Source organism: Paramisgurnus dabryanus, chromosome 2 (assembly GCF_030506205.2).
Source record: "Paramisgurnus dabryanus chromosome 2, PD_genome_1.1, whole genome shotgun sequence".
Lineage (NCBI taxonomy): Eukaryota > Metazoa > Chordata > Actinopteri > Cypriniformes > Cobitidae > Paramisgurnus > Paramisgurnus dabryanus.
The window spans coordinates 50059828-50087385 of NC_133338.1; the positions used below are offsets into that span (position 1 = coordinate 50059828).

General features: G+C 35.2%; 1 protein-coding gene across 1 annotated transcript; it reads right to left on the bottom strand.

Moving 5' to 3' along the window:
- On the bottom strand, positions 1-26661 carry vat1l (vesicle amine transport 1-like). The gene is made up of 9 exons (XM_065261554.2): positions 26322-26661; positions 25361-25490; positions 24898-25113; positions 22029-22171; positions 19735-19838; positions 17667-17722; positions 17317-17511; positions 2413-2496; positions 1-896 (listed from the first exon to the last, which is right to left on the bottom strand). Exons 1-9 carry the CDS (start codon positions 26525-26527, stop codon positions 798-800), a joined length of 1233 nt encoding a protein of 410 aa, XP_065117626.1. The 5' UTR covers positions 26528-26661; the 3' UTR covers positions 1-797.
- Between the last annotated feature and the right edge of the window lie 897 nt (positions 26662-27558).

Genomic DNA, 27558 nt, shown 5'->3' on the forward strand with positions numbered 1-27558 from the left:
TTTTTAATTTTCATATATTTTATATTATATATAAATAAAAAATATAAATAAAACATTTCTTATATTTATACATGTATGTGTGTATTTATAGATACATAATATTTACACACAAAAACAAACTTTTATTTTGTATGCAAGTAATCGCGATTAATCTTTTGACTGCCCTAATTTGAGCACTTCCGGTCCCATCATCCAAAAGTAAATGGGCTTTTTTATGGGGTTTTTCTTGGTTTAACATGAAACATGTTGGGTTAACATGAGGGTGAGTAAATAATGACAACGTTTTCGTTTTTAGGTGAACTATCCCTTTAATATGATGCATACATATATGTGTTGCCAAAAAATATAAATTTTAAGATATCGTTGATAAACTTCCAGACTATTCTTCTTAAACCATGCGTTATGGCATTCATTATAAAGTTAATGACAACTTACCAGTTTTAAGTATTTGACGCAACCAGTTTTTCCTTGCATTTGGCACTTGGTGAGTGAATTTTCAATCTGTGCACGGATGGACAGGCCCAAACCAACATCCTAGAGGCCACATAAGAGATTCACGAAAGTCGATTCAACAATAACATTCTGGTCTAAAACACTGTAACATTTTAACACTGCACTAAGAATGGCACTTCAGTCGAACGATAAACACCACGATAAGTGTTTTCAGCTATTTTGAGACCTTCAGAAATGGCAAAGATACAAACGAACAAAAGAAACGTAACACATTTCACAACAGCACAGGATCCGAGCGCACCGCTCGGGTTCATGATAGTCTCTGGATGAGATGTCAGCTCAGTTCACTGAATGAAGGGTATCCGCTCTTTGTTATCAGTATCTCCCTCATGTTCCTCGTCTTCTTCACCGGCTTCACTGGTCTCCGTACTGTCATTGGCCATCTGAAAGAAAAACAGTTTATTGTATTGTGTTTTCAGTATATATGAAGGACTCAGATGCAAAACCCTCTGTAAAGGTGCGGCTGACATGTTTTTGTGTAAATTAACATTATTTATCAGATTTTTAATGGAATCTGACAACAAACCGATATTTCTGAATGGCCCAAGCGGATTTGAAGCAAAAGTATTTGATGAAAGTACAGTATGTTGTGCTGGTTGCTGAAAATAAAAAAGTACAACTTTAAGGGACACCTATTATGCAAAATCCACTTTTACATGACATAAATGTGTGCTGCCAGTGTGTTAACACAACAACCCTACAATGAAAACAAAAACATTCTTTTTTTTTAATCGCTATTAAACCAAAGCAGTCTCTTAGACTTTCTTGTTAATGTGATGTCACACTGATGAAGCCCCGCCCACGGCCACTTATTAACAGCCCTCCATTACCATAGTTTCCACCCTCAGCAAGTTGTTTCCAGTCAGCCTGGCCATATGTCAATAGTGAGATACTATTGTCTTAGACTGTATTCACAGAAATCGTCCTTCTTTTATCCGGGCTGCGAAAGATAGAATGGATCCTTCACAGCCTAGGCTATCCCGAGATTCAATTTGCACCTATAATGGCTAAATATAATGCCTGGATATTTAAAAAAAAGAAATTAATATTTTTCCATATTTATTTTAATATGTCAGAATTGTTTTCTTATTTTACATCTTGTAAAAATGGACATAATAAGTGAAGACAATGTAGATTTCATAAGGGAATGCTGTTTTGGACCATCATTTCCCCAGTTTCCTTGGAGAAGAGCATCATAAGGAGGCATCTCCATGGAAACTGCTGCCATGATGTGATGTCAGAAATACTACTATTAAAGGTGTGTGCCTTTACGTTTTATAATAGATCATCCCATATGGCAAAAAATATATATATTTTAAAATATAAAAAATCACCAATATTTGCTGAAATATATTTTGAACTATATGTTTTAAAAAATATATTTTTCACTGATATAATTTTTTGTATATTTTGAAATATATTTAAAAAATACATTTTAAAACATAAAAAATATATTTAGCCCTCCATATATTTCAATCCAAGGAAATATATTCACGTTGCATGGGAAGAAAAACTTTATCTGTTAATCTGTAAACATAACAGTTTTAAAAAGGTTAAAATGAAATATATTTTCAACTTCAAAAATATACTTTTTAGCATATATTTGAAATATGTTTGCCATAAAATTTGAAAAACATATTCTTACCCTTGAAATAGATTACTTAATATATTTTCAAATTCAAAAATATATTTATTTAGCATATATTTAAAATAATCAATTTTTTTTTTAGATTTTAAGTCAAAACCAGATGTTAGATAAGTAAGATCAATATAATACATCACATAAGCAAACAGCTGATATTGACAATTATATTGTTTTGCATAATCAAATGTTTTTGCTAGCCGAAAAGATGTTTTACAGAATTAAGGTCTGAATTTAAAGGCTTTAGTGTGACTTACCAATGGAGTGGGAGATTTTTCCACATCCAGAATGAGCTTTCCTATGTTTCCTCTGTCATAGATTCTCTGCATCGCCTCCTTAACCTGCATAGTCAACAACATAAATCTCATTAAGCAAAATCAATGTCTTTTATTCTGATAATCTGATAATTGATGCGTAAGCTCCTTGGTGACTCGTGTTGTGTTGATGCAGTGACACATAAAAGACTTTAGGGGGCAGCAGAGATAAGAGCGGTACAACTGTTTAACCCTTATATTATGTTCCGGGTCAATTTGACCCGTTTTGATTTTTAAGCTGTCGGATAAACCAGTTAACCTGTGATTTTATTCTTGAAATTTTCTGACTTTTTCTCATTTATGGCCATGAACATGCATGCAAAGTTTAGACATGCTGATATTTTTTGAAGTGTACCAAAATAATTTTGTAACGATTTTGAGGTTCGCGGGTCAATTTGACCCGCATTTTGTTTTGCTCCAAAGCAACTGCATAGACCTAAATTAAATATATATTTTTAGTGTTTGTTGTTATATTGGTGTTTTACTATCCTGAAATGGGGGTAAAAATGCTTCTCCTCACTATTTTGAGTACTGAAAAAGACCTTTACAGACACAGATGGTAAAAGTGAGCTATAATTTCTGTTTACAATGTATATGAAATACTACTAAAGTTTCAGTTTTCTTCCAGAAATTTTGTCACTTATTCTCATTTAGGGCCATGAACATGCATGCAAAGTTAGGATACACTGATGTGTTTTGAAGTGGTTTTTTTAGCACAAATAATGATTTTTGGTACGATTTTGATGTTCGCGGGTCAATTTGACCCATATTTGTTTGTTCCAAGGCAACTGTATAGACACAAATTAAATACATTTATTGCATATATTTTGGTGTTTTACTACCCTGGAAAGGGAAAAGTGAGCTTTTCCTCACTATTTTCAGTACTGATAAAGACTTCCTCAGACACAGAAAAGTAAATGTGAACTATCATTTCTATTTTCAATGTATATGAAATACTATATAAAGCAGATTAATTCAGACCCACAGTGAATCCAGAGGTGAATACAGGTGATGCCAGCTGTGCCCCACAAAACATGACACCAAAATAAGCATCATTTGTGTAAAATGCAAGAGGTCAGAAAGCGCATGCTTGATGTGTGCACATCATGTAAACAGTGATTTCTTGAATTTGTACAATGAGCCTCAAGAACAAAAGATGAGGCTGTTTAGAAAAAGAAAAGCTTCATTTCATTTCACAGCAATATTAAATTGTTCATTTAGGATGTCTTAAACATAGGTATGTTAAAAAAACATGTTGAATTAAAATTTAAAATGTTGCAACAGTTTTTGTGCAACATTTGTTAAAACAAACATGTTAAAAATTGTGGTTAAATGCATTTTTTTAAATCTTACTTTTTAATTTGAAGTGTTTATAATGTGTGACAAAGACTGATACTAAAATGGTTCTGTTCATACCTAATCCCTTCTTGTTTTTCATAATGTGATATTTACGGAATTGCATTGAATCCAATGCGGGTCAATTTGACCCGCTCCATCAAAATCGTCACAAAAATCGAACACAATACAAGGGTTAAAAGAGACTCATGTTACTGTCTGATGATATTCTTAGGTCAAAAGTTACACGAATTTTCAACATTATTACTCTATTTACAGCATATATAAATAAATATGTATTTTTTTTAAGTTGTGCACTAATTAGAGCTAATATTTTGGGAAAGGTAGCTTTTTCAGGGAAAAATATATCTGCTACCTTTTCTGAAGTAGCAAATGTTAAATGATACCTTCAAAGAATAAACAACAATAATGAAACCTATTGTAGGACCATTAATATTTTCCGCATTATTTGACAATGTGGTAAAAAAATCATGACAATGAAGCACAAATTGCATTTTTTGCAAATTACAGTGATGAGATGAGATTTATTTACTGTAATGCAATATAAAACCATGGGGCTCAATGCATAAACTGACAGAATAAACAAGACAATATGGTGCAATATGACAAAGTGTCACACAACAGCTGTTAGTCAAACCATGCAAACATGGTCCATTTTTTTTCTTCTTAAAACAAAATAATAGGAGCAGAAAAGGATTAAATTAAACTAGATTAGAGAATGATAATGTAAATATGACTAAGGCAACGACTAACACCATCCTAGCATGGTGCACCACTTACATTTTCTTCAAAGTAAAAATCTCTTTGATGGTAAGGAGGATGCTGGGATTCGAGATGTAATGCATTTGCTGTTCGGACCGTCATATTGTATGGGTAATGAGTAATGTGTTTCGGTAAAGACATCTGTTCCACTCGCTTGTTCTTTAACCAAGCAGCAAATCCTCAGAACATCATTCATCACAGAAAACATCCAGAATCATTCCTCAAGCACATCCCTCAAATACATGGAGGGCCTGACTGTGTCTGAACGAGTGTCTGGATGAGATGGAGACGGCAAAACACATCAGTAAAAGATTGTCTCAGTATAACCTCTGAGACACAAATACACCACACATGCTGTATCATATCAAAGCCTCAAAAATATTCACCTATGCATCTAGCTTTGTCTGTATGGCTCTAACCTCTCAGAAATTAAAGGGGACATTTCACAAGACTTTTTTTAAGATGTCAAATAAAATCTTTGCTGTCTCCAGAGTGTGTATGTAAAGTTCTAGATCAAAATACCATATAGATAATTTATTAAAACATGTTAAAATAGCCACTTTGTACAGTTTGGTTGGACAGTGCAGATTAAGGGGTGGTATTATCCCCTTCTTACATCACAAGAGGAGCAAATTTCAATGACCTATTTTTTAACATGCTTGCAGAGAATGGTTTACCAAAACTAAGTTACCGGGTTGATCTTTTTCCCATTTTCTAGGTTGATAGAAGCACCGGGGACCCAATTATAGCACTTAAACATAGAAAAGGTCAGATTTTCATGATATGTCCTTTTTAAGGTACAAAAGCTTTCACTGGGTACACCTTTATCCCTCGGGGGGTGGTCATGAGAGGGTAAGAGCTGTCAGAGACCAATGACATCGCTGACCGATGTCACATGGTGTAAGGTGCGGCGTTTCGAGTACGGTAAAAACAACATTTGTGAACACGGACCGCACTAACTGAAAAATTATACAATGTTATTTGGTGTTCTCCTAGGCCGCATCGCGGTGCACACCAACATGTGTGAAAACACCCTTAGTATACCAAAGGTACATAGATGTACCTAAATGATACATGTAATAACCTTTTAAATGGGTACCGTCCCATTGACAGCTCTTGTATACCTTTTTTGACAGTACAGTTAAAGGCACAATATGTAGGATTTTCACCACTAGATGTCGCTATTTCACAATAACACAATAACAAAGGCAGAGTGGAATGATGGGAGATGTTTTTACCAACCAGAGACGTTTAGAAATCGCTAAACATATTCAAGGATAAGGTAATGAATTTATGTTTTTATCTGTATGTTTGATCAAATTATTTTATGCCATCACAATGATTTAGCTCCAAGGCACAACAACCGGAAACTTAAGGATAGCACAGATATTAAGTCACTGAAAGGGCGACAATTGCAAGGGAGACAAGGGACGAGCCATTACTTAAAACAGAAATCCTCTGGATTTACAAATCCTTGGGAACTTTTGGGATAATGTATGTACAACTGCATTAAATATGCACTGTAATAAAATCTTTCCTGCCTTTAATTTACAATTCAATTTAACTTAAATGTATTTATCTTGACTAGAGATGAGTTGTTATAACTTGTAAAATATAGTTAAAAAAGTAAACTTCATTTTATTAGTTGATGCAACTCATCTCTTGTCAAGATTAATAATATAAGTTGAAACGACTTCTGAGTTGACTTCTGAGTATTTTTTTAAGGTAAATGTGCACATACCAAAGCTTTTAGGCCTGCGGCCGGCATATGTTTTCAATTGTTTCCACTGGAAGCTCATAATTTTTTCAAAAAAGCCATGCAGCTAGTGTTTTTTTCCCCGCACAGCAACCAAACGTCTCACAGCTGACGTATCAGATCTACCAAACGCGCTTAGCTGAAGAAAGCTGGCACTCAGCTCAAAAACAGCTGGCATTCGGCGTTGTCCTGGACGTTTTCAGCCGCGTTTAAAAGTTTTGGTGTACACAACCCCTTAGGGGGCGTGCACACCAAAGCTTTTACGCCTGCGGCCGGCGCATGTTTTCCGCACACAGCGCTGAGCACCGAGAGTTGAAAAATGTTCAGCGTTTGCGCGCTGTTTATGCATGCTGAGCGCCTTGCGATTTTTGCCGCATCACGCGCATTTGAAGGAACGCTGAGAGCGGAGAAGCAACCGACGTCATTCGCGTCTTTTCATTGTCCAATCGAATGAGGGGAAAGGCAGGCCTTACGTTGTGGTGAGGGAAGTTAACAGTTGCTTTAAAGAACCGGACTACACTCGCTCACTTTCTCCTGCATGTTTGTGCACCTCTCATCCTCAAACAAGGTCAGAGCAAGCGCCCTCTTTTTAAAGTTTCTGCTAATGTGACAGTTAACAGCAAAAGAGTGCTCACGCTTCAATATTTGATTGACAAGACAGCTGACTCGGTGGTTGCTTAGCAATATAAAAAGCCATGTCGCACTGCTCTTTTTAAAAAAAGGCAGTGCGTCATGCCTTGCGTTTGCAAGCATTTAAAGCGCTTTTGGTGTGACTGGCCCCTGAGGCAGCAAAGAGTTTTTTACAGTGTGGTTTTTTGGATATTTTATTACATACTGTGGCTTTAAGCAGTCTTTTGTAAGCTGATCTAAAACTCATCGTCAACTGACATCAGATCACCCCAGGCAGATTCCAGGTTGTACTCTGTACATTTACTCTCACCTGCTGTTTTACAAAACCTACAAAAATTAAATAAACTGTGGGCTGTGGTTGGAAAACTTTATTGGCACTGAGACTTCCCTCCCACATACTGAAGCCATGGGAATCTGAGCTCCTTTGTGAAAGAGGGTGCAGATCGCCCTCAATAAAACCCTGTTCACCAGGTCAGGACTCACTGCACTGACACAATAGATTAGAAGGACGTTACCATGACAAGAATTTGATAACCGTGTTTACATTTCTGTTCTTGTTTCAACAACTTACAAACCCTCGCAAACTATTATTAATAACAGTTTCCATTAAGATGGATTGCCATAAAATGTTATGCACTCACTATTGTTATGCCACTATTCATGATATAAACTGTATCTGTATCCCATGTTGTTTTGTTCCAGATTGTGTCTGGTGTTGTCACAACTTCAAATTACATTTTGTGTCTTATTAATCTACAAAAAGTGTCATACTTGACTTTAAGCTAATTATAACCTGTCTATCTGGTTATCCCGTTTCAGTTGTTTGAATAAAACTGCACATTTAAAGGTACATCGCTTCTTTTTTATATAACTAATTAAACATTTCCACTTTGTGTGCAAGGTGACTTTCAGTGCATTCAAGCGATATGTTTTCTTTGGAATCGAACCCAGCAATTTTTTATTGCCTGTGCGGTGCTCTACCAGCTACAAAAAAGCTGTTTATGTACATGACAAAACTAGATTTTTATGATTTTTAAGTAGTTTTACTTTTAATGGTCATGTCCTTGCGAAACATGGTGCCCACACTGGAAAAAATGTCAAAATATGTACCCCTGCTGTGACTGTCACTGGGGCAGTACTCTTTAAAAGGGTCTAAATATGTACCGTTAGTTATAGACATGTATACATTTGGTATCAATATGTGCCTTTAAGATACTAATATGTATGTTTAAGGTAGGGGTGCGCGGGACAAAAACTAACGTGGGGTGAGTTGTAACACGGACTGTTTACATTGTTGCACAAGGTTGAGCGTTTTGTTTTTCCGGTATTTTTTCATGCTGCCAAAAGACAATCTCCCGCAAATTATTGGAAATGTATAATGTTTTTCCAGAGAGTTATTGATGAACGTGTGTTTTTGCTGCATTTAAGTACATTTTGTCATTATGTTTTTTTTTTTTTTTATTTCTATGTTGGGTATGTAAGATACCAAATCCAATGCTATGTCATATTAATCAGTGTGTTGTTGACTAAAACAAAACATCGTTTTGAAATACGTCTGCAGCTCTTAGCAACTTTTTTGGTGGGCTTGAAAATATTTTGACCCTGCGGGGTTAATTGTAACGCTGTGTTACAACTAACCCCTCAGCACTTACCATATGAAAACCGCTAACGCGTAATTCTTGCCGTTGTTTTAAATAGGCTACACACGAATGATTGCTGGCTGTCAACAAAATAAATCTGACTGTCTTATCAAAAATCATGGTCGATTTTATTTTTGTTCATATCTTTAATAGATTCAATGAGGTCACGTCAAAGATTGAAATCATAATGAAATGAATGGCTAAAATTAGACTTTAATGCTCATTATCTCAGAATGTGATTTTGAAACTGTAGTATGACTAATACAGACTGGGTCACATATAAAAAAAAATTATGTCATAATTGTGCTGCTTTTCTCACATATGTTGACATTTGTATCCATTTATAATTGAACTATTGTTAGAAAAGGGCTGGATGAATGAATACAGTGTGGATACCTGTCTATTATAGACAGATATATAAACAATATCCACTTCAAGTATATAGACAAAATAGTATTGAAATATTTGCCTGCAAATTAAATTTTTAGCAAGTGTTACAACTAACCCCCTGCCTGTTACAGTTAACCCCACCTATGGGGTAAGTTGTAACGTTTTCACTTCTGTCACGTTTGGTGTAATTGTCCAAGAATGGTAAGTAATAGAAACAAACTTCAAATGTTCATTTGTAGCAGAGATGTGTGTGTTGCTTGTGTAAAAATATAATTCATCATCAAACTCAAATATTTTTTGAATGAAAGAGCCAAAACCAAAAAGCGTTAGGTTCTGCCCCGCTCTCCCCTACTTATAAAAGCTCTTTAGGTGCAAAGCTGTACTTTTTTAAACAAGTGAGGTACGTATGTTTAGCATTTTTTGTGACCATTGTCATAGCAAACATCACTAATAAAGCAATAATCCATAAGATAATATTTAAGGCTTCTTCAAACATATTCGATTAGCGTCAAATGCTTGTTCCTAAGATAATGAAAATCAGAGCATTCTCGACAAACATCTTTCCATAAAGAAGCAAAGATACGGGTACATGAAAACACTCTTTCACCAGTACAGTCTGTCCTCCGCCCATGAGATCAGCACAGAGGAATCTGAAGGGCTTTCTGGGAGCCTGGGATTAGGAACAAATTAAAGTGTGCATGAACTCCCAGGACCCAGAGGTCTGCTGTTAATCTGTTTATGGAGAACAGAACAATGAAGCTACCGTCAGTCTTTATTCTACTTCACTGTTAAAAAATGTCATAATTTTAACAATAAAAACCTGGGTAAATATTAGACAGAACACGTGATGGGTTATTAAATAAACCTATGATGGGATGTTTTAACTCAATGCTGGATTGTTTCAACTCATGGTTGATCAAACACCAACCCAACATGTGTTCTATCCAATATTTACCCAGTAATAATGGGTTATAATCATTAACATTAAACATTAATATATTTATACTGAGCTATTGCTCAGTAAAATATATTATGTGACATCTGACAACAGATCGCCAGAGCTACTACAGATGATTAGGATAAAAAAAATTCTTTCCTATCCCCAATGATACTGTCATAATTAAATACACACCAAACAAAACGTATACTGTACCTTGATATTGAAAACTAAAATATGCTATACAGCTTTATGTTATTACAAATCTGCAATAGAAAAAAACTGATATAGAAAAAATGTCTGAATTTAATTTTTTGTTCAGTGTGATCCTTCTGCCGAACCAAATTGCACCTACTGAACAACAGTAATTGTAATAGACAGTGAAAGCTCTTCACAACAGGCATATATGGGGGAGAAAATAGCTTGAATATTGTTAATGTCCATATCATCAGACTTAATAACAAAAAACTGTCAGTCTACAATATGAAGATAACAGCAGCAGCATTAATAATGATGATGATCACCCAGAATACTGCATGTAAGTAAGGAAGCAGAAAAAAAACTCTCTAGCCTGTCAGCCATGTTCATAATACAGATCAACCCAAAATAAAATTGCCATAAAGATGCCACATTTTATTTTAAAACAAAAACAAATTTTGTGGAGTAAAGGTTAACATAATGACGAGGACAATCAACATCCTTTACATGAAAACAAAAGATAGAAATTGTAAAGAACTCCATGTTCCAACATGATGATTATTCCAATCAGGGCTTGACATTAACACCCGCCAACCCGCAAAATGCGGGTAGATTTCGGCTGTGGCGGGTAAGAGAGCCAATCCCACTAGCCACTTTGGCAGGTTAAATATAATTTTTTAATTGTAGTTTTCTTTAAAGTTATGCGAAATGATAAACAATGCGCAATGCAACACTGGGAAACTACAACTCCCATGAGCACTCTGCACCCAGCGCAACACACAGAGAACGTTTGTTGAGACGCGCGATCAGCGGAGTGCCACCTTCCAGAGAGCGCGCGAGAGCTGACGGATTTGCGAATGCACAAGAGGACGCAGTCTGAGCGCATACACACTTCGGGAAAGATAAAACAATTGCATGGAAGTAATTAAAGAGATATAAATTGCGTGCACACTCTCTGGGCAAGAGCGGAGAGAAATTCAGCGCATACCGGAATGCACACGAAATTAAAGGAAACACGCCAGGTTCGCGCATCATTTTAATGTTGGCTACTTTGGGCAACAATAATGCCCTCCCGACATTTGTCATTAACTCTTTCACCGCCAGCGTTTTTAAAAAAAGTTGCCAGCCAGCGCCAGCGTTTTTCATGATTTTCACCAAAGTTTAATGCCTTCCAGAAAATGTTCTTCTTTAAATATATAAACATACAATATGCCAAATGAAAGAACAGACCCTCTGCTTTCAAACAAAAAAAAAACGTTTCATCCTACCTTTAGTGGTTCTTTTGCAATCAGCTTTTGAATATGGGTAGGTTTTTGCAAAAATACCATATTTTGAGCAAAAAGCAGAGATAATTCCATTTTTATGACGGACTTTTCATAGAGATCCCATTCAGAGCGATCTTTAAAACAGACACGGACATGCAGCAGCTTTCCATAAGTGCGCCACCTGGTGGATAATAGCGGTATTGCGGAAAGACGGAAAATATCGTCATTGGCGGGGAAGCGTTTTCTCTTAATTGACGAGATATCTCGTCAATGGCGGGGAAAGAGTTAAAAGTCTTAAATCACACACCAAAGGAAATGTAACATCATGAATCGCATAATTGGTGCTCTTTACGATATGTCAGGGCAAGTAGGTTTTAGTTAAGTCACCTAAAACATGCAAATTTAGTGTGGGACCATAGGTCTAAGCCTTTTCTGTGAAACCGAGCCCAAACGTTACAAAAAAATCAGTCAGGGGTATGGCTACAAACATGGCTATAAACATTTGGTTGAAGAAGAATCTCTAATTTCTCTCATGAAGAGATGTGGTAGCATGAATAACAATCGCTTGTCTTTGACCGTATGCAAAAAAAAGTCTCATTTATGTGCTTGTGCAATCCATGTAAAAGTGATTGAGTCTCTTGAGCAAAATGCTCTCTTAGTCATGCGGTATGAGGAGCAAATTGGCCAAGGCCCACAGGCACAAACCAATTAAGCAAACCTCCAGCACGGTGTTTTAAGGAGAGGACTACAGCTCTGCGGTTGCTTTACACAGGTCTCAGGTCAGTGCCGACCTAATGCTTTCGCATTTGAAGTCGCCGTTCTCACAGGTCACTAGACAATAACACAGTGCAGACCTCCTGGTTACCATGACAACAGAATAATGCTTGTTGCGATTGAGAAGAAAATGTCAGTGGTTTCATTGTTAGGCACAGCAGCGATCGACCTGTGAGGTTTGTTGTGGTCATTGACGTGAGACGGCACTACACGCTACAGTACGGTTACAATATTCAATGGAGCCTTTAACGATTGAATTAATGTTTCCAAAGATTGGATGGGTAATTGACAATGTTGTTTGGATTTAATGTTTTAATTGGTTTCATTGCATGCCAGTCCCAAACGAAAAGACTAAATGTCATTCTCATTCAATGTGATAGAAAATACACTTAAAAATAAAGGTGCTTTAAAAGGTTTAAATGGCTCTTAATGGATACTGCCAACAAAGCGATATTTCTGAGTGGCATTAAGTGGATTTAAAGTGAAAGTATTTGATGAACGTATAATACGTGCCCAGAGCATTCGGTTAATAACATTATCTCGTTTAGCGGCTTTTGCATCTGAGCTCCTCAATAATGATATACTATTCAACTTTATAAGGTTTCATACAGCAGGATTCACACATATAAATCTCAGTCATAAGAGAGCTGATTATGGATGTTTGGGTAAAATATGGCCAAACTTAACCCCTCTTAGTTTAAATGAACCTACACTGGGTTGTTTCAATCTAAAATGCCGTGTTGTTGCAACCCATGATTGGGTAAAATACAGATATTTAACTCCTTTCCCGCCATTGACGAGTTAACTCGACAGTTAAGAGAAAACGCTTTCCTGCCAATGACGAGTTTTTCTGGCAATCTGTATTTCCGCTATTATCCACCAGGTAGCACCAAAATTACCCAAATTATAAAACCCAGAAGCAACCCCTAGGGGCAAACAGTTCCAACTCCATGTATGTTTTGATCATCGCGCTGAATCTGATCTCTATTAAAAGTCCTTTACAAAAATCACAGATTTTTTCTTTTTGAAGAAACCTAGTAACCTACCCATATTTGAGAGGTGATAATAAAGATCAAATGAAGGTAGGATGTTTTTTTGTAAGCATTAGATTTTTGGAAGGAATTAAACTTGTGAAAATTATAAAAAATGCTGGCGCTGACAACTTTGTTTTAAACGCTGGCGGGGAAAGAGTTAACAGTAAAAGTCTTTTTAATAGTGTTTCTGTAGCTTAGTTGGTAAAACATTGTGTTAATAGCACAAAAGGTTTATAAGTTCGATTCCCAGGAAAAACACATGATAAAAATTAGCTTGTATGCAACGTAAGTTATTTTGGGGTGATTCTTATGAAATCCAGACTTAGAAGGTGTCCAGCATCAGAATTTTTAAAAAGCCCTTGAAGCCAATTTATTTTATTTTTTTGCACATATAAGATTAAGGTCTGAACTTAACCATTATTTTTAGAGGATTTAAAAAAATATTTCCTTTAGGATTATTCAAATTTTTTAGATTAGCATTATCAAAAATTATCATTACCGCAACATGAAATTGCATTAAATATATGCATTTACAAACTCATGTATCGGTAATGAGAACTAAAAAGTTGTCTAGGTACTATGACAAACAAAATTTAAACTTTTATCTGGCGATATATAAATACTGCTTAACTGGTAGCCATCTTGAGTGTCACAGTCAATTATGTCCCTTCCAACTAATTTTTTTAAAAATGTTAGTTCCTTGAGGGCTCAAACAATGATTGAAAATTGTTGCGGAGGATGAGAAAATTGGTCTTGGACACATTTATATTCCTTATTATTGTCTCTACATTTACCAATGATCACCAAATACCACATGTTTCTTTACTTTAAATGTTTATAGTATAACATGCACTGAAGCTTTTTATTTTTTCTTTATTTTTTAATTATAAATATTTCCATGTCAAAGAACCCAAATCCAGTCATGGACGTGTTGCGGTAATGAAACTTTTTCCCTTAATTGTGGAAAAAACAACAAAATTGGTTTGTATGATGTCATTTGAAATCATGTGCAAAATAGTACATGAAGAGATGTTTGTAACTGTATGCTTCTTATTTTGATAGCATTTACTTTTTTATCTAAATGTTTCATGACACCTCATAAGTCTAATTTCGCAAGAATCACCCATCTACCAATGCAAAACTGTAAATGTAACCCAATGGTTTGGTTTGTCCATATTTTACCTAAGTGGCTTGAAGCAACCCATCATTTTTTTTTTTTTTTTTTTTTTTTTTGTGTAATAGGGTGATTCTCACGAAACCATTGAAACACCACGGCACTAATAATTTTAGCTATAAAATGTGTAATATAGTAATATTAAAAACCATCAGAATTAACACAATACTGTGTTTTACCTTGCACAATGTGTGATTTCAACATAAGAATTTATAATTTGTCAATTTTATCTCATTTTCTGCTGAAATTCTCATTACCGCAATGTGTCCGGCTGTGTTTGAACATGCGTTATGTTGTAATTTGATCAAATTAACACAAAAATATTTAGAAAAAAAATAAATGGATGTTTTGCCAGACTACTTTAGATGACAGAAAAAATATTTACTGAATATTCATGTATAATAATAATGAAGAAAAATTAGGAAAATGATGTATCCATGCCTGATGTTCTCATCCTCCGCAACACTTTTTGAGAACAGTTTAAGCACACATACAGAATTTTAATAAAGTTTGATTTTGAGTGACCAAGCACATGGACCAGTTACGTCAAGGTGGCTACCAGGTAAGATCATTTTTTTACAGTTAATTTGAAATATTGTCTTGTCAGAATGCTTACATGACATTTTGATTATCATTACCGCAACAGATGCTTATTAAATGTTAATTTAATTAATAGAAGCATAATACTTTGATTTTAAATGCATGTGCAGAATCTCCAAATTATGTTCTTTCAGGTTTGTCATGTCATTTTGAAAATATGTCAGTGTTGATGTTTTCTGACTGTTGCGGTAATGAGATTTTTTAGGACTATTTTTTAAAATTATGTTACAAAAAGTGTTAAATGATAAGTAAAAGTGTTTAAATTAATGTTCCCATTTACTCCAGGCTTTGTTTTTCAATGTCTGGTGGGAAAAAAAGTAAAATTAAGCAATTTTTACATTTACATGCTTGACATTTTTAAAAAAAACAAGTTTTCGTGAGAATCACCCAATAACACGATACACACGAGCACATGCACACAGTATCATCAGTCTTACAAACCAGCTCTATTATCAGTCATACAAAAATATAATCAAGTTGAATATGAGCCTGGTAAGAGCTCTGAACCTTTTCTGATGTTCAATTTTACATGAAAAAATCATCTTCATATCACGTCAAAGGGAGGCTAGGAGATAACAGCCTTAAGTGTAAACAAGTAATGAGATTCTGTTCTCTCCTGTAGCGCCCTGTGGACATGACTGCCGCCTGTCCTCGGGTCACTTGTTTATTACCCCTTTCTGATCCATCCCTATATTTCTTTCCCATTGCAGTCTCTTGTGTCTATTTACATCCTGTTCCTCCTCACTCTTTCATTAGCAATGTGATTGTGTTTCCTATGGGAAGCAGAAGCTGAGACAGGTGTTGAGAACCACCCATGCATTTATTAAAGCAAACAGATGACTGTAATCACATGACAGCGGCATGTCTGTACCAAAACGAGTTCATTTTTGTACTTTAGAGGTAGATACTGGTACCAAAGAGAGCTTATTAGTTCCTCAAAAATATATTTAAGTATCTCAAAGGTACATATTCGTACCAAATGTATGCATATCTCTATGGTGATTTAAAATTCTGCCTAGGAAGATGCTGTGTAAAGTCTCCTGAAAAAAAACCTCTTTGTAGAGGACACACAGAAATACAGATGTGTGCTGCATAATTAACTTCCAATTATTTCCAATTTGCATTTACTAGAAGACATAAAAAGATCCCTGCAATTTACATAAGTTCAAAACTGGCCTTCACATGGCAGAATTAAAGGCAAATGTTTCATAAAATATGCGCTGTGGTGACAACACACTGTATGTGAATCAATAGCGTCAAGACTCGGAAATAACAAAAGTTTTAAATGCATTTTATAAAACAACATGTGAACAACAATACGAACAAACACAGCAGCCATCACTTTTCTCTGCAAAGCCACACGATGTGTAAAAACACATCAGCTGAATCTAATTTGATTATACAACCAAAAAGACAACAAATGCTCTCAAATTTACTAGCATGAGAATCTGAAACACGTTTACAGATGCATTTGATTGGAGTGATATAAACACAGCATGCAGCTGCAAGGACTCGTGAGAAATGTGTGAAAACATTTGGCAACAAAGTGAATCATTGTACGGAGGGGTAAAGCCAACCCATCGAAACATACATTATTTATACAATCTAAAAATCACACATTATAAGTTGCATGATAAAATAAATGCAAAATGTGCAACCACCTATAATAGGGACCTATCCATTATTATCAGTAATATAATAAACCTGGATGAACTCTCAGTTATAAAAGGCTATGGATTGTGAATTGTGTAAAACATATTTTATTTTTCATGAGATTTTAATTATAATTTAATCTTATCATTTAGTCAAAACTTTTATGTTCTGAAACAGAGAATTCATTGGTTATTGTGTAAAGAAAAAGTTATTCAAAACAAAAAATTATTATTGGTTCTCACATGTTTGTTAGTCATCACATAACATACAATAAACAATGAGATTCGAAGTTATCGATGTTCAACTTAATGCATTGATCTCTATGCTGCTATGGATACGCAATGTATCAATCCCTAAATATTAGGGCTCTCTAAAGATTTATCGCATACAAAATAAAAGTTTGTTTTTGCATAATATATGTGTGTGAACTGTGTGTAATCACACATGCATGTATGCATTTAGGAAACATTTATATGTGTACATTTATCTAGATTTAGGGCAACATGATGTTGCCCTAAATTTACAGTAAGATAACATGACAGCATTTATTATTATGAAATTATTTGTTTGTGTTCAACTGAAAAGAGTTTGGGGGCAAAATTCTGAGAGAATTTTCATGTTTGTGTAAACTATTTCTTTTATATGTAAAAGTAAAAGGATCCACCATTTGCTTCTTACCTCCTCAAGCGCCCATAAGGAATCTACAACAGGTTTAATTTTCTTCTGGTCGTATAGAGACAGAAGTTTCTGTACTGTTGTCTTGACCTGCTTGCACCCTCCCTGCTTGAAGAGAAGGTTAAGGAGCGAGAATCCAGCCATGACCTTATTCTCCTCGTAGAGTTTGATAGGGTTGACCTTCTCAACCTGCCACCACTGGGACACAAAAGGCAATCGGGCATTTTAAAGCAAAGAAAACTGAGCCCTAAACCCTTTGAAACCATCAAACACAATGATGACAGCATTGCCTTTAAAATTGATTACAGACACAGATCATGTTTTTTAACAACACTTGATGAAACTCTACTTACAGACTTGGCAAAACTGAAGAAACTTTTGGTCTCTCCTGTCACCATGTTTGATGAACCTGGAAGTATGTTCGCAAATGTTACATATATGTACATTGTTTATGAGGTCACAAATTAATCGTTTACATATGTAAGTGGCCACCTAGATGCTTTTTGTATTTGAATGTTACTTTAAAGGCACAATATGTAATTTTGGCTAAACAACAACTTGCACAGCTTGATAATGCTATGAAAGAGCGTGGAACGATGGGAGTTAATGGATGATATAATTATCACAGTTTCAGCACCGAGTCTATGTGACATCCCTACATAATATCTTTGACTCGAACAACTGTGTTGATGTGATTGGATGTTTGTGACGTAGGAAACTGAGGCGACTTCAAACCGCAGGATGAAACGGTCTACAATTTTTGGAGAAATTACTCAGCAGTGGTGTTGAATGATGAATTTGCACATGGTTTGTCTTAAAGCATATTTATAACACAACATAAGCTGCATTTCTATTATAATAAATTGACAATACATATTACAAATACGGCCAATGGAAACACGTCAATTTTGCAAAAACACCCATTTATCGTGAAGAAGTTTTTACGCTCACATGAGGTGATTTTTCAGGCAATTCGTAAAAGGGGTATTTTGCAAAACTGCAATGGAGTTTATTCACATTTTCAGGTCACCTGACGCAAGTAAGTCACATAATTATAATTTGAATATGACGCGGCATGTGCTAAAACCTCAGAGAAACACCTCAATACATGCCTGCCCCAAGTATAAGAGACTTTTCTTGCCAATCAAGTTTGGATAACACTCCTACATCTCTTTTGTTTTAAAGGGGACATTTCACAAGATTTTTTAAGATACATTTTTTGAATCTTTGGTGTCCCCAGAGTACGTATTTGAAGTTCTAGCTCAAAATACCATATAGATAATTTATTATAAGATGTTAAAATTGCCACTTTGTATGTGTGAGCAAAAATTTGCCATATTTAGGTGTGTCTTTTAAAATGCAAATGAGCTGATATCTCTGCTAAATGGCAGTGCCGTGGTTGGATAGTGCAGATTAAGGGGTGGTATTATCCCCTTCTGACATCACAAGAGGAGCCAAATTCAATTACCTATTTTTTCACATGGTTTACCAAAACTAAGTTACTGGGTTGATTTTTTTTTCGCATTTTCTAGGTTGATACAAGCACTTGGGACCCAATTATAGAACTTACACATGGAACAAATCAGATTTTAAAAGAATGTACTATTACCTCCAAGAAACACCAATCTGTTCCTGCTTCTAAGTATAAGGGTCTTACCTTGGCATCAATGTTTGGATAATACTCTTACGTCTCCTCCTAAAAAAATGCCTAGGATGTGATATAAGCCTACCAACATCAGTCAACTTAGTGTTTGAAATGACTTGACGCGAGAGGAAAAACTACCTTTCAGTCGCATATCATCGATTAATGGAAACGCTGTAATTTTGCTACAGTTTTTGTGGACATTTAAAAAATATTGGCAAAGTTTTGATAAAAACCTGATTTTTACTACTGGGGGACTTTAAAGTAAATAGTCATCTGATCTGTTCCTCACACAGACCTATCATTTGATTTCAAAAGACTTGTAAGCACATTAAATTAGGTAAACTTGAAATGTTTAAAGGGGACATATCATGAAAATCTGACTTTTTCAAAGTTTAAATGCTATAATTGGGTCACCAGTTCAAGTTCTATCCACCTAGAAAATGTGAAAAAGATCTCTCTGCAAGCATCCTTAAAAATTGGCTCCCCTTGTGATGTCAGAAGGGGATCTTATTATAATAATACCGCCCCTTAATCTGCACTATCCAACCACAGCACTGCCATTTAGTGCAGAGATCAGTTCATTTGCATTTTTGCTCACACCTACAAAGTGGCAATTTTAGCATGCTATAATAAATTATCTATATGATATTTTGAGCTAGAACTTCACATATGTACTCTGGGGACACCAGAGATTTATTTGACATCTTAAAAAAGTCTTGTGAAATATCCCCTTATATCCCCTAAATTACAAAGCATTTTGTCAGTGTAATACCAACCATAAAGGATGTAGGTCCCCATGGGTTTGAGGAGAGAGAGGCCTTTTCCTGTATTCTCTCCACACAAACAGTCCAGCACAATATCTACTCCCTCTGGAGATATCCTGCAGGAGAAACGACAAGCATAGTAAAGCATTTTAAAACATATTTAAACCACCACATAGACATATAAAAAAAACAAAATTGACTTTCACCACAGGGGGACCTGACTTCAGACATTCACAGTATATATAAACCCCTTGTTGCATAATACTTTGTTTTTTTTTTTAAGTACAACTTAAGGGAATGAGAGGAATGTCATTATAAACAGGAGCTTCAATCATGTTCTGTCCTCAGGATGTCTTGACCGCCTACAAGCTTTAGATCTTATGATGTCTGGAGCCCTGTCTATTGTGGTACCAACTTGAGGCCAATTTAATTTAGCTTTCCCCCTTGATCCTGAGAGGAATGCGGCACTATAGAAATTAAGAATCCTAATCTCCTCTCTCATGCTCAACTTATAAAATTTATTTGAACGAAATGCATAAATGACAGGAACTTTATCACCTGATAGCCTCACAAAGGTTCTTTATGGAACCATACAGTCAACAATGGTTCTTCTTTGGCATCATGTAGCACCTTTATTTTTAAAGGAATATTCTATTTTCTTAAAAGAAAAATCCAGATAATTTACTCACCACCATGTCATCCAAAATGTTGATGTGTTTCTTTGTTCAGTCCAGAAGAAATTATGTTTTTTGAGGAAAACATTGCAGGATTTTTCTCATTTTAATGGACTTTAATGGACACCACCACTTAACACTTAACTCAACACTTAACAGTTTTTTTCAACGGAGTTTCAAAGGACTCTAAACGATCCCAAACGAGGCATAAGGGTCTTATCTAGCGAAACGATTGTCATTTTTGACAATAAAAATAACAAATATACACTTTTAAACTACAACTTCACAACTTTTTCAACGAAGTTTCAAAGGACTCTAAACGATCCCAAACGAGGCATAAGAGTCTTATCTAGCGAAACGATTGTCATTTTTGACAATAAAAATAACAAATATACACTTTTAAACCACAACTTCACAACTTTTTCTTGTCAAAAATGACAATCATTTCGCTAGATAAGACCCTTATGCCTCGTTTGGGATCATTTAGAGTCCTTTGAAACTCCGTTGAAAAAAACTGTTAAGTGTTAAGTTAAGTGTTAAGTGTTGGTGTCCATTAAAGTCCATTAAAATGAGAAAAATCCTGCAATGTTTTCCTCAAATAACATATTTTCTTCTGGACTGAACAAAGAAAGACATCAACATTTTGGATGATATGGTGGTGAGTAAATAATCTGGATTTTTCTTTTAAGAAAATTGACTATTCCTTTAAGACTGTGGGTAATGTTAGACAAACGAACCACAGTCCCTTTCACACATCTTTGGGTCAGTGACAAAAACGATTTGGCAAGATGAGAAATTCAATAACCTTTTTAAACTATTTGTTTTAAAAGCACGCATCAGGTTTATTTCAATGCACATTGTGTATTTATGTTAATTTTATGCAATAAAAAAAGCATTTTTATGAAAGTTAAGACCTGAAAATGTCAAATGGTGTAACCGTCAATTGCGCCAAAGAATGAAAAATATTAAATATTTTATCCACCTTGATGGCATGTAAGTGTAATTTTAAAAAACATTTTAAAATATCATTTTAGTAGTTATTACTAAATGTATATTTTAATGCGTTTGTGCAATGTTTGTCCTGACATATGCTGAAAACAGCTCTGTTTTCTAAATAATCTTTGACAAATGATGTAAAAAAAAATCAGATTACACTAAACTAAAAGATTATATTTTATACCACATTTTTATGAATATATTTATATTTTAATAAAAAAAATACTAGTTTCACCACATTGACATTTTTGCAATTATCCTCCAAATATTCTTTCAAAATTAAATAAAACCAGAAATTTTAGACTTTGTCTTTAAAAAAGAGAATGTATGCAAGTAATTTATTTTTAATTTGAACTGGTTTATTTACATTTAAAAAAGGCACTCGCCGGTTCCTATGCAGGAACACTCCGTGTTCCCATTTGCCTGGTGTTGCTATGGGGATGGGAACCACGCAGTTTTAAAGGCCTCATCTAGTGACGTCTGCTTTCTCAGACTTGCACTGGCTCCCTGGTATGACTCACTCTTTCATTGCCATCATCTAATGACTACAGATGCTCAACAACAGTTCAACTCGAACTCACAGCTGCTTTACAACAACTTATGCTAAAACCAGCATGTGTGAAATTAAATTCTTACTTTTTAACTTCAGGAACATAGTCGATGTTTCTGTCAAAGAGATGCGTCACCGAATGCTTTATGGCTTCGTGTTTGAAGGGCGAGGCGGTTCCAAACACAGTGACGTTGGGAAGAGTGGAACACAGCTGAGCCACAGCTTGACCCTAATTGAGCAAAAAAAAAAAACTTAAAACAGTCGCAAAAATGAGTCTTACTCGAGCAAAAGCCAAATGATTAACTTTGCAGTAAGGTTCTGGCTTGACTTAGCTTAGGGTTTTGTAAATTCTGTTAATCTATTTTGGCTACCACCCCATGTCATCCAAGATGTTTGTGTCTTTCGTTGATCAGTTAAGAAGAAATTTAGTTTTTTGAGGAAAAAATTACAGGATATTTCTTGACATGCATTTCCGACCTTTTGACATGATTCATGTATAGTTACGCTGGCGCGACACATAACTATTGCAAGACAAGAAGTTGTGTTTGGTGAACTTGATGATTGTTTGGCTAGATAAGACCCTCATGCCTCGGTTGGGATTGTTTACAGACATCAATTTTCAAACGGTTTGGTTTGTTATAAACGTCAAAGATGTACCTATGTCACTGCACAGAGAATGAAAAACCATTTTTACCTTGTCTTTGTTGAATAATGGTAGTCTACCCACATTCACAAACATACAAAAAGTGCTAGACATGCTAAACATCTCAGTCTCATAGAAATTCCTCTTTTAGAAATGGCCCAATCTGAAAAACTGATGCTTATGACATCACAGGCATCTCACTGCCCCTCCACTTTAAAATAATTGGCTACATTTTTTGAGTGGCAGCAAAGTCAGCCACAGTAATGAGATTGCAAGTTAAGCCAGTAGGGGGAGACAAATAGGTGCAAAACCACTTGTTTAAAATCCTCCACCCTAATAGAGCTATCTGAGAGAGGTTTTTAGGAAGCTTCTAAGGCATTACAGACCCAAACAAGAAAACATTTGTCTACATGTCACATCACAGAACAAGGATAAATACTCCGTTCAATCATTCTATGTCACCTTTAAAGACATCCAGAATTATACCCACGTTAATAACATTTCTAAGAATCCAAACCGTTAGAAAATTGAGCAAGTTATGGTCATTTAAAAGTACATGCATGATTAAAACATAATCCTACAAGTGAGTGAGCGCCCTGTGGTAAGATGGCCGCCAGGTGATGACGTTAGATACTCCGCCGTAACACATCTATATCTATGGATATGACACGCAGCTCCAGGAAATGGCTTAAGGATATATTTATATTGCTATTCTTCAAACCTTTTCAGGTATTTTCACGATAATAAAAAATATGTATAATGATTATTAGGGGTGTAACGATTAACCGTGCAAATGCGCGTTTTCTCAATGAATGAATTTGAATGAATTACGGTGAAATCCGGCACATCCGAACGCCAGGGGGCGCTCTCATGCAGAAACTCGCTGTGTGCCACACAAGAAGTATCATTGCAAACACTATTCCAGGAAATGTCTACACAGGAATATTTATATGCTGTTCTTCAAATTGTTTCAGGTATTTTCATGATAATAAAGAATATTTTGAATGATTTTGCTTAACGAGTGTTGCTTTTTTAAATGCACGTTATAAACGACTCCGACTCATAATGATTTTAGATTGATAAGGACTTCCTACTGACCAAATGCCGTAGTACACGCACAAGCTGTGCATAAAACAAAGAATCCCAGCCTTGTGATTCAGAATCGATTTCAGACAGGCATTTTTAATGGGGACCGCGATTGAATCGTTACATCCCTAAATGTTTGACGAGTGTTGATTTTTCAAATGCATGTTTTTAAACGACTCAAACCAAAAGTGATTTCAGATTGATAAGGACTTACTGATCAAAAGCCGTAGTACATTAAGTAGCTGTGCATATATCTGGGTGTGATGGTTACAGCGTCACATAGGAAATTTTTAAATAACTTGTTTTATTTTCGGACCAGGAATACTCTTCAATCTGAAAAGAAAAACTAAACGAATGGTTTTCAAGTTTAATATGCATTTGTAAAGTAGCAAATGCACACATTTAATCAATCAATTCAATCACATTAGAAATTAATTCACTTGCGATATGAAGTTGACGCGGGTCCGGAGTCTAGACTTTGAGAACCCTGGTCCAGACCATAGACCCCCATGTCATCCAAAATGTTGATGTCTTTCTTTTTTCAGTAGAAGAAAATTTCATTTTTTTGAGGAAAACATTCCAGTATTTTTCTCGATTTTTTGGATCTCAACAGTTTCAATGCAGTTTAAAATTGCAGTTTCAACGCAGCTTCAAAGGGCTCTAAACGATCCCAAACATGGCATAAAGGTCTTATCTAGCAAAACGTCTAGCTAGTGCAAGACGAGATGGTTTAAAAGTTCTTACTTTTATTTTCTTGTTAAAAATGGCAATCGTTTCGCTAGATAAGACCCTTATGCCTCGTTTGGTATTGTTATATCCTTTTGAAGCTCCGTTGACACTGTAAATTGTTGGGGTCCAATAAATTCTATTAAATTGAGAAAAATTCTGGAATGTTTTCCCAAACTTAATTTCTTCTCAAATAAAGACATAAACAACTTGGATGACATGGGGGTGAGTAAATTATCGGGATTTTACTTTAATGAAAGTGGAATATTCCGTTAATATTGATCTCCAATTCCTCATTAGATTATGAGACTTTAATCTGGATTTCACAGGCACGGTCACATATTATGATAGGATCAGTATGGATAACTGCGCACGAATAACTTTTTTCTATATGCAAAATTTAAAAAACCTTTCTAAGAACATACATTAAAAAAAATGTTATTTGACTGCTTCTTTAAAGTGTCCTTACTAACTACAAACACGGAAAGTAAGAGACTTACCACTCCCCCACCAGCAGAATGAACTAACACAGACATCCCTTCCTTGAGATTCGCCACTTCAAACAGCATCATGTATGCAGTCACAAAGTTCATGGAAAAGGCAGCCCCCTCTGGGAACGTCATGTCGTCTGGGATCTTATACACGAAATCCAACGGTGTGCACACGACCTCAGCCCAGGCATTGTAATTTACAAAGGCCATAACTCTGTCACCTATCTGCAATGAGACAAAACACTTCCTGTACACGTGTCCATTGACAGACTAGTAGTTTTTTATATGTAAATATTTGCTGTTTTTATATTTCTATGCCTGCTGTATATTTCCATGCATATGAACCTTTTATCCAGCTTTTTTGTTGTTCTGTTCTGTCTATGTTTCAGTGCCATGTTTTACTCCAAGAATGAAATGATGTAGATGGAGCTACTGTACTTTTGTATATTATAAAAAAAACATACAGTCATACCTCAAACCCTTTGGTGTTTTCACCCAATGCCTCCACAATCCCAGAACACTCAAATCCAGGCACAAGAGGGGTTTTAGGAGGATTATCAATATTTCCTTGACGTACCATCAGATCAAGAAAGTTCAGCCCGCTGTAAAATTAAAAGTCAGCATCAATAATCAAAGTAAATATACTGAAATTTGACGTATTTTTCATTACGATTATTTAGAAATATTATATTGGTAACACTTCTCAGTATGGCTGTGCTGAATATTAGTTAACATAATAGATGACATAATAATAAACAATACGTTTACAGCATTTATAAATCTTAGTTGCCATTCATTTCTACATATACTAATATTTTTACATTGGCTAATGGTTAATGAATGCTCATGTAAATGTTTATTGCATAACTATCATTTTAGATGATTCAATTCAATTTTATTGAAATGTCTGATTATATAGTAAAATATATAAGTATGGCAAGACACTACAATAGACAAAATATATGTGAAAACTGAAGTATTAATTGCAAAATATGTAATATATAATATATGCATTATTGAGTCCCACAATATTGTAACAAAAGTTTAAATGTCTGGTAACACTAAATGTTTCATTTGCAATTAATGTGTAAATGATCACAAACCAAAGCAATAGTTTCAACCTTTTGCAGTTCGTGGTTTGAAATCTCTGCAATGCATTAAATCTCCAGAAAAATCACTGCAGGGAAAATACGCGTAGGCTAATATTGAATATTTTTTATGTTTATAAAACAATTAACAGAACCTCCACCCACCAACATTCATGTAATATATTATGCCTGTGCACGGTTATATGTATATTACGTGAAGACACCTGTTCATCTCGCGTCTCCATGCAACGTTTAACGTTAGCTGCTGGCATCACCAACATTATTACTACGCATCATGATTAAAAAAATAACCGTTTACACAAAATTTTTACACTAATAATTTACCAAGCTTTCACGCGAATTTTCACTTCTCCTTCTTGAGGCTCTGGCATGGGTTTCTTGCTGACTTTGAGTTTGTTCAGACCCCCGAAGCCCGTCAGAATCACAGCTCGCATCTCATTTGAATCCGCCGCAGAGACGGAATTTAACGGCTCCTTTTTATCGATCATCTGTTCAGTTTCTTCAACCATCTCTGTTCCCTCTTCTGCCATATTTAAAGATGATGTGAACAGCCCTACGATTATCGTTCGCCAAAATAAAACCTGGATATAGCGCTGTCTTCACAAGTCCTGCAGCACCATCCTCAGTGATGTCTGATCTGCGAGCGAATCGTTCTTTTGAACCGGTTCTTTCGATTGCTTCGTTCGAATCTTTTTACGTAACATAATTAATCGCTTTGAAAACGTTTTACACTCTACATAGCTTACTCAACTTACAGTAGTAGATTCATTTCTATACAAAATATACTTAAAGAGACGACTCAAAAGTGGAAAAAAATAATAATAACTTGAAACGGTTCTATTTGAATGATTCGTTTAAACCCATTCACACTATACATTTTATCGTTGGGAAAAAGCTTTACAGTGAACACTTACTGAACCCTACAGTAGCACGTTCATATCGCAACAAAATACATCGTGAACACTTTTGAGCCATGACTCAAATGAATCGGTCTTTTGAACTGGTTCTTTAAAATGATTCGAATCCATTTACACAACATTGCTTGCTGCAAACGCACAATCTACGTATTTTACTCGAACATCATATTGTAAAAGCAAAATGTTCACTTTGCGACAAAACACAGCGAACAGTGAATAGTTCAAACTAAACAATGAATCACTTTTTTTCCCCAATTTGTCCTCATTAACACTTTTAAATCTCTCGGGAAAACGTTAAACAAGCAGATACAGCATTTGAATCACTTAAATATAAAATATTTTGTAAACACTTTGGGAAATAATTAAGATCGTAAAAAGAATCATTTTAAAGATGTTCGCTGAACGGCCTGACTGAACGAACCGTATGCTGAAAATGAATCTAAATCCACAACGTAACCATTCACACTAATGACAAAAGTCCAAATACAGCACTGTAAAATTGCAGTGTCAATATAAACAATTTTTTTCTTGCATGAGAAAAATGCAACTAGTGGTTACCGAGTTAAAGCCTCAAAAATGACATCTGGTGGTCAAAAAAGAAACTATTTCTGGTTTCCTTATAGGGATAGTTCACCCAAAAATGA